Source organism: Pyrus communis, chromosome 12 (genome assembly GCF_041283825.1).
Source record: "Pyrus communis isolate YQ-2024b chromosome 12, ASM4128382v1, whole genome shotgun sequence".
Classification (NCBI taxonomy): domain Eukaryota; kingdom Viridiplantae; phylum Streptophyta; class Magnoliopsida; order Rosales; family Rosaceae; genus Pyrus; species Pyrus communis.
In genome coordinates this window covers 9594021-9607046 of record NC_142576.1, presented here as the reverse complement: position 1 = coordinate 9607046, position 13026 = coordinate 9594021, and the positions used below count along the sequence as shown (strand labels likewise).

General features: G+C 37.8%; 2 protein-coding genes across 2 annotated transcripts in view; both read right to left on the bottom strand.

Annotated features, from left to right (window-relative positions):
* The window catches only part of LOC137744859 (putative disease resistance protein RGA3), a 57699-nt gene extending 54078 nt beyond the window's left edge, over positions 1 to 3621 (bottom strand). The window contains exons 1-6 of the mRNA XM_088681114.1: positions 3339 to 3621; positions 3090 to 3216; positions 2590 to 2721; positions 2440 to 2487; positions 879 to 1081; positions 519 to 581 (exon numbers count right to left, since the gene is read on the bottom strand). The gene's annotated coding sequence lies outside the window, so the exon portion shown is untranslated. The remainder of the gene's footprint in view (positions 1 to 518; positions 582 to 878; positions 1082 to 2439; positions 2488 to 2589; positions 2722 to 3089; positions 3217 to 3338) is intronic.
* A 450-nt stretch (positions 3622 to 4071) lies between these two features.
* LOC148692308 (putative disease resistance protein RGA3) lies at positions 4072 to 9175 on the bottom strand. The gene is made up of 2 exons (XM_088681110.1): positions 7603 to 9175; positions 4072 to 7131 (listed from the first exon to the last, which is right to left on the bottom strand). The coding sequence occupies exons 1-2, from the start codon at positions 8749 to 8751 to the stop codon at positions 4180 to 4182; spliced, it is 4101 nt and encodes a 1366-aa protein (XP_088537236.1). The 5' UTR covers positions 8752 to 9175; the 3' UTR covers positions 4072 to 4179.
* Between the last annotated feature and the right edge of the window lie 3851 nt (positions 9176 to 13026).

Here is a 13026-nt window from a genome sequence, read left to right as displayed (position 1 = left end):
ACCAACAATATGAACAATGCATCACTCTGCACATCATTCTACATCCAGAGACTCCTGGCCAAACGAAAAAATTGCTAACCCTGGCCATTCTTTAATTAACTGCACTCCCCCTGCAATAGATAGAAGAAGAGATGACTTTCAACTCGATCGCTCAACCTGAATTTAATCTGCAATAGAATTTATATAAGAATACCATTGTTTACCTTTGAAATTCAGGACAACCAAAATCATTGAAAAGCTTCAATCTCGTTGGAAAACTGCGGCAATTTAATGTCTCCAGGATGACATGTGCATTGTGACATTGGCAATGAAAATCTGAGACTTGATTCAATCACTTCCTGACCCGAATTAAGACCATGCTGATGCACTTGAAATCACATAGCTACCTCAATTAATACTTCTCGTCTGGTTGTTAGCAGTCACAATTTGAATTCAGATGTTATAATATGAAAAAGGTATTTAACATACACCATACTAAAAAATGATTCAAAATTAGCTGAGGCAGATAAGAGACATACCTTGTGAGCGTACAAGATGTTCCTTTCACCAAGGACCTGCAACTAGATTACAATTCCACCGTGCTGCATGTCAGACAAACAATTTCACATGCATACGTAAAATTGGTGCTACAATTGTAGCTAAAACATAAAAACAGTAACAGAAGTTGATTACTAATTGTAAAATTTCTCATAACGTTACATGTTACATACAACATATAGTACTTGTAGTAAGAAGGATAAACAGTATCATGTTTAAAAGAAGGCTTCAGTTTTGTCAGTAACCCTCCTTGTCTAACTATATCATCTTAATACCTGCCAAGAACATGAAGTACCCAAATTCCCCAAGCTATTACTCTTGCAAAAGAAAGACAGAGCTACCTGCTTCAACATTTTCTTGGAATGCTTCAACATTTTCTTGGAATGCCTTGAAGACTCCATTAATAGGCCCCTAAAATCGATTTGATTACTTCCTTTTGATGGCTAAAAGTTGCTTTGTAGTCTACAACAAAACCAAGTCCGCAATACAGCACCAAAATTCCCTGATACGAAAAGTTGTGAAAAAACCCTGTTCCATAATCTTGCTGCAAAACAATAAGGAAGAGTTAGTCTGAGGCTCACCATCAATTCTTAAGTCTGGAAGTTGGAAACTAACATTCTGGTAAAAACATATTTAATGAACTGCATGCTGTTTGTGTTGCCATACATATATATAGGTGAATCCCTTTTCAGCTTGGTAGATCATATGCAATGTAATTGATATAACAGGACCAAAAGCTACATAAAAATTTGAGGCACCCAAATAAATTGGAAAATGCGATTAATAATCTGATACTTTTCTTTGTTCACTTCCTGCTCAGAATCACGACTGCCTGCGTTTCAAATGAATTCACTGCCTCAATTATTTTCATCTTGGGTTTAGACAAAACTAGAAAAACTGTCTGCGCTCTGTGGCGGGTTTTCAAACTATAATCGACAATCATGAATAATATCCACAGAAAAATTCACTAAAAAGGCAGCATTCACAAATATTTGGATGAACTACCCAATTTTGAAAGTAAAGGATAGGAATTCACATAGAACAATTGTAACATATATAGCATATACCAGAATCATTTTAATTAATTTTCATAGACCGATTCCGTTTCTCAGGTTCCAACCAGAAATGTAGTCCTTGCATACTCAAAACAAAATATAAATCATTGGTTTCTCACAGTCAGCTTCGGGAGTACACACACACACACACTCACACTTTTCCACCACCCTGAGCAATAAAAAAATGGCAGAAGCAACCGATGAGGAACTGCCAAACAGATGCCGTATGTTAATCCTAGCTGGCCAGACCTTTTCGATATTTTCAGTTTGTTAAACATCTTACCTGATGACAACCCTTCTTCCTTTCCTCCATAAAACAAAAGAGTATTATCCTAACTCTTCATCTTTGTATATAATAACTATTTAGTAAATGATTTTTAAGGTAAAATACTGAAATGCCATTGTACATCTTTGAGATGATGCACGGTTGTTTTGTACTCATCTGAGCTATATTACATATACATTCTTCAGACTTCCATTGCCAGCAAGTCTTGCATTCAGAATTTCAAAGTTGCAATTGATACGCAGATCTTCAAAAGAATACTTAAAAAATAAGGGAATAACAAACAGCATTTGAGTTTCCAAGTCCCTTTGGACCAAACATCTAAAGACGTGCTCAATGTAAAAGAGATTTTTCCAACCAACTTACAAATACTTGGATGAAGTAATAATCCTAAGTTTGGGAGTAAAGGATATGAATTCACATAGAACAATTGTAACATATATTGCATATACCAGAAATCATTTTAATTAATTTCCAGAGAGGGTTCAGGGAATATAGAAATGGAAGCAGTTGTTAACAACAAACAGCATTCGCGATACATCATAAATGAAAGTAGCCTCTCACCGTGAGACTTCTTTCTCTCTCAACCAACTCTTCTCTCTTTTGGCCTCACTGAAAATACAAAAAAGCTGAGATTTTAGAAATATTTGGAATCCAACGCATACTAAACTTTGATAATAGTATACCTTAGTATGCCTACTACACATAATATACCTTTCACTTTGTCAATGGTGGCCAAACAAAAATCCTAAACTTTGATCTCTTCACAGTTCCTTGTCTCTCAACTGTGCACTGGAAGCTCAACACAGGAATTGTAGGACCCCATATGTACTCTCTATACGAAAGCTGGATTGAACAGAGAAACACAAATAAGGATAACTCGGTAGGAAAACATAATATTACATTTTTTTAACATCTAATACACGATAACTCAGTAGAAAAAGACAACATTTTGGCTAAAGCGAAGTTGAGCAGATAGAATACAAATAAGAAAATTATTCCCCTCACCATAGCCTTGTTGTTTTGGTATATGTTTACATTGAGAAGGAAAGGAAAGAGCATCATGATAAATTTAGTCCCAATTTAATCCCAATATACTGGGAACGATTATAATAGTACAGATTAAATAAACGCACAATCAAAGAAAATCAAAGGTTTTTTTTGGATATAAAGAAAGAAAAAAACAGTAATTAGAAAAATTAACATACTCTTACCCTAAACTGGAGTCAAAATCGTCCACCGATAAATGATTTCAATAATCTGTCATCCTTTTTTACCACAAAATTTTCCAGAGCTTCAATTATCTTTGTAGTCCGAATTGATTTTGTTAAATATTTCATCCTGGAAAGAAAAAATTAAACTGAGCAACATTCCCAAATTAAAGACACAAAAAAAAGAACCCAAATTAAAATCTTGGGTTAAAACCCTAGTTCTTGAAATTGAGAAATTGGAAAATTGGGTACCTGGAGAACATGGCAATGAAGGTGACGGCGGAGGCGGAGAATGGCAAGAAACAGAATCGAAAAGCACAGAAAAAGCGGAGAAGAAGTCGAACTGCAGCGATGATGATGGACGCGTGGGCTAGGAGGTATATTTCTAAATGAATGGCAAAGTCGTAATCAAAGTGGAATCAACCCAAAATGACTCTACTCATCATTGGGAATTGCCGTTACTCATAAGGCGCCCGAACTCACACCTGTCTCAAGGGACAATTAGAAAATAAAAACTTTGGTGAATGCCAGAGGTCACAAAAAATGTTAAGAAAGATCAGTTCTCTTCCTAAGAAGGTTTAGGAAGAAAAAAAGTGACTGACTTGAGCCGAATAATTTAACACTCAACTCATTTAGAGATACTTTATAAGATTACTGAATTGGGGTTCACATTACTTAGTAAACCGTAGATTGAAACATAATATGTCAGCACTTGCTCATAGTTTCAACTAATTGACTATAACAAACAGTATCTTGAAAAAGTGTTACAAATACGCATGTATGAATATGAAGAACACTTCAAAACTTAGACACGATTTTTTTTTTTTTTTTTTTTTTTTGGAGCTAAAAATTAGAAAATTAGATCATATCTTTATTTCAATAACTGACTGATTAACTAAAGTTGGCAAAGAAGAAAAGAGTCAAAAGAGATGTGAGAACATGATTGGAATAGGTACTTAACCAGATGCATATCATGATGTAAATATATCTTATCACAATTTTTTACTGGGGATTGAAATTTACCATGTACATTAAATTGTAGTTTTAGGAAAACGAAACAAAAACATACATACCACATAACAAGCGATTCACTTTAATGAAAAAGTAAGGGAAGAAAATAGAATACATTGTGCGTAATTGATTTAAGAACCGGAAAAGAAAAAAACATACGCAAATTTGGAATATGAGAAATCTTGTGCCATTCCGGGCCGCTCTCCTCGTTGCATCTCTCATTTAGAACGGGACAATGAGCAATCTCTACTTTTTTTAATTTGGTGAGGCATTTCATAGCTTCAGCTGTAGGTAGATACTTCAGATTCGTGCACCTCCATATCCTTAGGGACTGAAGAGATGCAAGGTTCCCCAACCACTCCGGAAGAGCCTCCATTCCAAATTCTGTTATACACAAATCAAGTAGAGAATTCAAGTGTTGAACTTGTTCAGGCAGAGACCGAAGCTTAGGCCAACCCCACAACATCAATGATTCAAGTTGTGGAGTAACCTCAACGGGAGGGAATGAATCAAGCTCCTTCCAAAACCCACCAATTCCCAAATTCTTCAATGTGGTGAGGGTTTTTAATCCATCGTGCAGGGTTTTTAACGCATGACAACAAACTATATTCAACTCACGGAGGTGTGTGAGGTTTTCTAAACCAGGAATAGATCCTAGACTCTTGCAATTATGTATCTCCAGAGAGCGGAGGGATGGTGGGAGGCTGTGAATCCCAATGGATGTTAGCTTTTCACAATCGGATATTATCAAATCCTGAAGAGAAGTACAATATTCCAACCCACTCGGCATGCTTGATAGTTGAGGACAATCTTCAATATATAATCCACAGAGAGATGGGAGGCCCTGTTTAAATGGAATGGACTCTAGACTCTTGCAACCTTCTATATCCAGAGAGTAGAGGGATGGTGGGAGGCTGTGAATCCCAATGGATGTTAACTTTCCACAATAATATATTGTCAAATCCTGAAGAGAGGTACAATATTCTAACCCACTCGGTAGGATTGATAATTCAGGACAACTGCGAATATTCAATTTACAGAGAGATGGGAGGCCCTGTTTAAATGGAATGGAATCTAGACTATTGCAATCATCTATATCCAGAGAGTGGAGGGATGGTGGGAGGCTGTGAATCCCAGTTGATGTTAGCTTCTCACACTTATGTATTTTCAAATCCTGAAGAGAGGTACAATATTCTAACCCACCCGGGAAACTTGATAATTCGGGACAATTGTCAATCACCAATTTACAGAGAGATGGGAGACCCTGTTCAAATGGAATGGACGTCAGCTTGGAGCAATATTCTATGGTCAACTCACGAAGAGAGGTGCAGTATTCAAGTCCCTTAGGTAGACTGGATAACTGACGACAGAATACAATGAACAATTCACAGAGAGAAGTGAGACCATGCATGTCTGGAATGAGCTCTAGACTCTCGCAAGACTCTATAACCAACTCCTTAAGAGAGACAAGAGTTTGTAGCCCATTAGGCAGGCACCTAAGATTAGGACACTTGAAAATAAACACGGACTGAAGAGAAGCACAACAACCAAATACATCATCCGTAGTAATACAAGTTAAATCCCAACAAGCTTGTATCTCCAAATACGCAAGATTCTTGTTGTTTTTTAACATCCCTTCTGGCAGACAATCAAGTCCCTTTATATCATGTATTTCCAAAGAGGTCAGAGTGGTCAGGTTGCTGCTTATATTTGCTAATGGCATGCCGCTACCCATGGATTGTATCTCTAACTTTTTCAGAGATGGAAAACGACTGGGAGCACTTCTCAATTGATCGCAATTGCTTAGAGACGGCTCCTCGAGGCATGGAAAGAGCACAATGCTTTCTGCTGCTTCCGCCCATTCAATTAGATTCTTAGGTGAAGCGATACGTAATCTTTTTAATGAAAGAAAGGGACTCCCCATCATCCAGGATGCAAATTTCTCACCCATAAAGTTGTCAATCCCTAAAAATTCCAATTTAGGGTGTGCTGGTTGAAGGCCTTCTAGTACATCCTCATCATTAATGTTGATCATAGACCTGTGTTTATCCCATCCAAAGACTAATTCACGCAGATTTGTCTTCTCTGCTAGTTTTGCTTTCTTTGCTTCCTCTCCATCTCTCACATGCTCTAGACAATAAATACTTAAATCACCTTTCAATTGCTTTAAGCCACCCAACTCCTCTATTCGACGACCTCTCTCCTTACCCACATTGAAATAACATAAATATTGGAGATTAGTCAAACGCCCAATCCCAATTGGATATGCTTGAGGACTACCAACGCATTTAGAACCAGGATCAAAATGTCTCAGGTTGATCAAATTTTGCAGCTTCTTTGGAAAACTTTCGACATAGGACACCTTCAACGTCTGTAGATTATAAAGCTTGCAAATAGATTTGGGGAGCTTTTTGATCATTGTGTAGGAAAAATCAAGATATCTTAAGCATTTCAACTTCCCAATTGAAACTGGTAACTCACTGATTTCAATGTCGTGTAATTTTAAGACGCGCAAACCTTTAAATCTTGAGAAGATGCCACCAAGTATATCACCATTCAAACCTCCGTTTGGAATTACATGCAGTGCCGAGGTAGAGAGCTTTACCATGTGTTTCTCAATGGAGTCCTCGCTTTGTGATTTTGACACATGTTCTGCAAGATCGTGCACAAGATCGTGCATCTTGCAACTGTAAACAGTATTTCCTTTCATTCCAACATCTTGAAAAAAGGAGTTCTCCAATAGAATATTAAAATTTTCATACCCTACATCCTCCATGCTTTTGTTGCGACAAGGTTGGAGCAATCCTTGAGCCATCCAAAGTTGGATTAAATCCTCCTTATAAATAATATCATCTTTGACGAACATTGAACAATATGCAAAACATTGTTTCAAATATGGTGATCTCAATTCATGAAAACTCAACTTCAAAACTGAAATGATTCTTTCTTCTCCTTCTGGCAAATTCCATATTTCACCTTCTTGAATTGACTGCCATCCATCACTCGGTTTATCACGCATCATATTTCCCAACACCTGTTGGAACACGAGTTTGAATGTCTATCAACTGAGAATTCATAGGCTAAAAATTAACGACATGCAGTAAGTATTTTAACTGATCACTAGCATCTTCTAAAAAAACAAATAGAAATATCATCCAATGAGGTCTTAGATATGATTCGTGGGAGCTCCATGTAAGTGTTCTACTTCTAATGTGAATGAGACCAAACTATGTTTGGGGTATATGTATTTTGGTATACAAGTAATTGAACATATATTAAGAGAGGAGAATACCAAAGTTGGAACTCAATTCTATAGGTACAAACTGGTATCAATTAGGGTTTAATCCTGACTAGATTTTCTGACTAGTGAAGCATGGTTGAATGATTTTATTGGTTTCGATAGTGCTCATATGTATTATGCTTTCATTTCGTTCATTTCATGAACAAACAATTAGAATAAGAATAGATAACATGCAACTTTAAAAAAACTAATAAAAGTATGTACCTTTGCCGTCAATGGTACACCTGCACATTTTTTGGCAATTTCCCTTCCCATTCGCTCTTGATCTTGGGTCACGGAAGCACTCCCATTCGGAAATGCCCTATCCTTTAATATGCGCCAACATTCGTCATCCAATAATCTCTCCAAATCACGCCTCAGAAGTGGTCGCACAATTGATGCAACCCTTTCACTGCGGGTAGTGACAAGGATGCTGCTTCCTTGAGTATCTGTAACACTTGACAAACGACTCATCAAATCATTCCATTCATGAGAATCCTCATTCCAGACATCATCGAGAATGAGAAGATATCGCTTTCCTTTCAAATCTTTTTTGAGATTTTTGACCATTGCTTCCTTGGTTTGCAGCCGAGTCTGTTTTGGTTCAAGCTGTTCCAAGATCATGCTTAAAACCGTCGTGACTTCAAAATTGGTAGATACACATATCCATATTCTTTCATCGAACCGTCTTTCTATCTCGGGACGATGATAAACTGATTTAGCCAAAGTTGTCTTGCCCAGGCCTCCCATTCCCACAATCGCCATAACCGAAATAGAATTCTCCTTATTGTTGCTGGAATTTATCAGGGTTGTAGCTATCTCCGACACAGCCTCCTCCCTTCCAACAATGTACTTCTCATCTTGATCAAAGTCGGAGACGGTTTCCCTGTCAAGTACTCTTACACCACCATGAGGGGTTGCATGTACGAGTGTTGAGAATGTCGGCCTAACTAGCCCAATACCAGCTGCCTTAGTCATCAGATTCGCCAAAGATGCATTGATTTTCTTGATTTTGCGTCCCATATTGTGGCGAAACGCAATGGGATTGTGGTGTGAAAAGAAGTTGAGCACCTTTTTCTCCATTCGGTTTCCAAGTTCCACCTGACGCCGAAGAACTTCGTATCCGTATTCGCCCAGCACTTCATCAGCATGTTGAGCTACATCTTCAAGATCCTTCACCCACATTTGCACCGATTCGCCCCGAAACTGCGACTGCTGGGCTGCATCTCGCAGCATAGCTTGAATCTGGGACAATGATCGCTTCAGCTCTGCTACTTCTCCTTTGAATCCCCAGAGGAGACTGAATTCTTGCTCGGCTAGTGAAGCCACCGTAGTCAGTATCCCCTCGGCAGCAAAAGTAACAAGTTCTGCCATATTTCCGAACAATCTGTTGAACGCAAAGAACACAGTGGCTAGTCTCAGTTGAGAAAAACCGCAAGAAGACTGAAGGCGCAATGTATAGCCCCTGAGTCTCGAAGGTTGTTTAAAACTTGAGTAGTCTTGTGTTTTTGGTTGTGGGTGAGTCTTAGCCTTGAGCAATGCTTTTTGTTTGTATAATATTCCTTTTCAAAGCCCAGGCACAAAAGTTTCGAATCAGCATAACTACTAAAATTACATTGTTCTGATTCTTTCAGAATTTCTACTTTCTTCCGGAATTGAAATACCAAACACCTCCTTGAAAGAAAAGTTTCGAATCATATAATTACCAGCACATCAACAGAGATGAATCAATCCTTTCCTTTTTCTTATTATTGAAGGATGTTCCTAGTCTAAATAAAAAGATAAAGCTAAAGCTAAAGTTAAAGCTAAAGCTAAAGTTAAAGCTAAAGCTAAAATACTCTTTTACAAGGGAATTCCGTTGTTCTTGTATATCAGGGTTTAATTGCTTGGAATAAGAAAATTTCTTAAGTTCTGGCATCGCTGAAGGCATAAATAAGAACCAAATCGAGCTAGTTTCCTACTCAATGCACAACCGCTCGATTAAAAGTCAATAACTTTAAGGCCCGACAATTCATTAATTAACATGATTTCTGGCTTTAACGTAGTTGCACGCTCAAACAATCATTCCTTTAGCCCATTTTTGAGGCTAAGGTGATTTAGTTAGGTATAAAGATTCATTCATTTTATGGAAACGGTTAGTGACACTCCAAAGATCTTGTTGTGTACTCCAAATTTGAAGTGCACAATTAGATTTTTGAAGTGCCAATAATAGTTCTTATTTTAAGGTGATTTAGCTAGTTTGATACGTGCGTAAAAGTAACTTATCAAAAGTATAAAAAGAAAAATTGCAATTTGTCTACGGGGAGGAATGCAGCCAAGCAGTTTTGGTATAAATCATAAAGTTCAAGAGCTTGCTTTTTTTATTTTTTTATTTTATTTTATCAAACTTTATACACCAAACAGTAAATCAGAGTCCGAAATAGATAATGAAGCCTTTGGTTAAATTGACCTTCTTTTCCTCTTAATTTTTGTTTCAGTCTTCTGACTTTTGTCAGTGAAATGTTGCAGAGAACTCAAATATTACAACTTCAAAATCCTGTTTGATCCAAGTTAACTTAAGCGGAACATTGCAAGAAGATCTAGTGGATAATCAAATAACATGATTCTTCAGTAAACTTTTGTCAGGAAGGAAGTTTTCGAACGGGAGCTTTCAAATGGGATGTTGTCCAACAGGAAAGAAGTTTGAAATTACTCGCGAGAGATTGGGAGTTTTGGGCGACGGAGAAGACAAATTTATGAAGTGTGACTGTTGTAGGGGAGAGGGACAGTTTAAATTGAAAATTTTTAAAATTGTTAATGGTACCCTTATTTATTTAATGACGGATCATTTATGATCCGATTTCACCCTAAGCTCGTTTTGATGGATTTTTCTCTTTTTCAGCTGTTCAGATTTGATCCAATGAACCATATTTAGTTCTGACTAAAGGGCTGCATCTTGGAAAACTGAAGGCCTAAATCCTAAGACCTAACAAAACTTGACACATCCTAACCCCAATATCCAGTGGACCCCAAAATCAAGGCTTGCTAACCATCACCCATACGGGTGCATGACGAAGCCATAACATGCATGCATAACTAAAATTATCAACTAATAAAATCTACTGAAAATTTTCCATATAATTTCATTATAGACCCACCTGCAGGCAGTACTGTATTTATCAATAGAAATTCCCCAAATGTGTCACATCCCGGCCCGAGGGGGGACCACTTCCCGGGTCCGCTCTACCACCGTAGCACGATATTGTCCGCTTTGGGTCCCGACCACGCCCTCACGGTTTTGTTTCTAGGAACTCACACGATAACTTCCCAATGGGTCACCCATCCTGGGAGTGCTCTCGTGCGCTACTCGCTTAACTTCGGAGTTCCCATGGAACCCGAAGCCATTGAGCTCCCAAAAAGCCTCGTGCTAGGTAGAGATGAGAATATACATATAAGGATCACTCCCCTGGGCGATGTGGGATGTCATAATCCACCCCCCTTAGGGGCCTGACGTCCTCGTCGGCACATCACGACCAGGGTTAGGCTCTGATACCAAATTGTCACATCCCGACCCGGGGGGGGACCACTTCCAGGGCTTGCTCCACCACCGTAGCACAATATTATCCACTTTGGGCCCCAACCATGCCCTCACGGTTTTGTTTCTAGGAACTCACACGAGAATTTCCTAATGGGTCACCCATCCTGGGAGTACTCTAGTGCGCTACTCGCTTAACTTCGGAGTTCCCATGGAACCCGAAGCTAGTGAGCTCCCAAAAGGCCTCGTGCTAGGTAGAGATGAGAATATACATATAAGGATCACTCCCCTGGGCGATGTGGGATGTCACAAAATGGGCTAGTGGGTCTCAGACCCTCCACCACATTCATGCAGATTATTCAAAGCATAGACATAAAGTGCAGAGAAAGTTAAGAGTATTTAACCACAGACAAGGATTGTCTGCCCTCCACTTCAGGTGCTCTTCCCGTGTTCTCCTATTTTGTGTGGTCACGGTTAAGTCACATCAACATTTTATATTTTTTTTTATAGATATAATAAGACAAAAATGAATAGTAATATAAAATGTTGATGTAGCTTAACTGTGACTATACAAACAGGAGGGTACAGGTAGGGCACTGGAAGTGGTGGGCAGACAATCCTTGTCTAAAACCTACAAACCATACGTGGATGCAACAACTAATAGAAGTTCCACACAAAGGAAAGTCTCCCTATAGTTTTGGGATCGTGTCAGAACTGCCAACTAAATCCTCGACATCAACCTGATTCCTGCTACTAAGTTTTGATGGGGGTGCAAAACATAAAAATGTGAGTGGAAGAAAAATAAAGTTTTCTAGAACATTTTATTTTTCAAACATACTAATCCATGTTTTGAAATCACATATAACACTACATATAATTTCTGAAAAACTAAGCATGCCATAAAAACTGAAATCCGATATATACCTGAATCATTGAGAATTGATAGATACTTACATACTGAGCTAATACTGACTGATGGTATAACATATAGTCATCCACTAGCCATAACTAGTGGAATTTGGAAATATGTGTGGGTGTTAGGCCTGACAAATGGGTCGTGTTTGTCGTGTTTATGCAACACCTGTTATCTTAACGGGTCGTGTTGTGTCACACCCGTTATCTTAACGGGTCCTTAATAGGTCAAGTCACTTTACCCAACAGGTAAAATGATCTGAACCGTTATGACCCGTTAAAAAAAAAAAAAAATTCCCTTAAATTTGCACATACCACATTGCCACATAAATATTACTTCAAAACATACAAACACATTTGTCATTAAGTACTACATATATACTCCAAAATAAGATCTTAATAAAAAAAAGCACCAATACACTACTAGTCTACTACAAAATATCAAATGTGCAAGGATATACAAAATGAATGAGTTTTTCTTCTCAAAGTTGTGAAGCATTTCTCAGAAGTTAAAATCTTGCCAATGAAACTCAAAGTTTGCATGTTATTCCTTTTACAAAATCCTTCAATTTTCATCAATCATCATGGAGAAATTGTATTGGAACTTTGGCTTGATCTATTGCCTTCAAGAGTTATGTGATGTTTTCAGTAAAGTTTTCCACATTAGAACTCTTTTCCGCATAAACTAAGTATAGAAAAACCAAATATTATAAACCATTCAAATTATGAGAATTTTACCAAAATAATTATGAAAAGAAATAAAACAATAGTACTGTATTATATAAAAATATATTACCTCATTTTTTTTCAAATTTTCTAAATTTAATTTAATATATATATATATATGTATATATATATATATAAAATATTGTGTGTGTGAGTGTGTGTGTATAATTATTATAGTATTTTTAGACCAACTCCAACTCGTAGAGTAAGGCCTAAATTTTCCCATCTATCCCTCCCATTTCTGTCAAACCCTTGTTCTAAAATTGAGTTAAGTGTTACAATCTAAACAAAACTCAAATTCCTCCTAAGATTTAGTCCAAAATTAGTGGTGAAGCCCACATGTGAGAGTGGAAAACAAAAGGTAAAGCCCAAATGCCCAGCTCTCACCTGCTCACACCCTTGCATACACCAGCTTTGTAGTAGCAGGACCCCACCCATATGGGCTTATCCCCTAGCTGTCTACTGGCAATCATGAGCCAAGGGGCCGTTGGTTCATC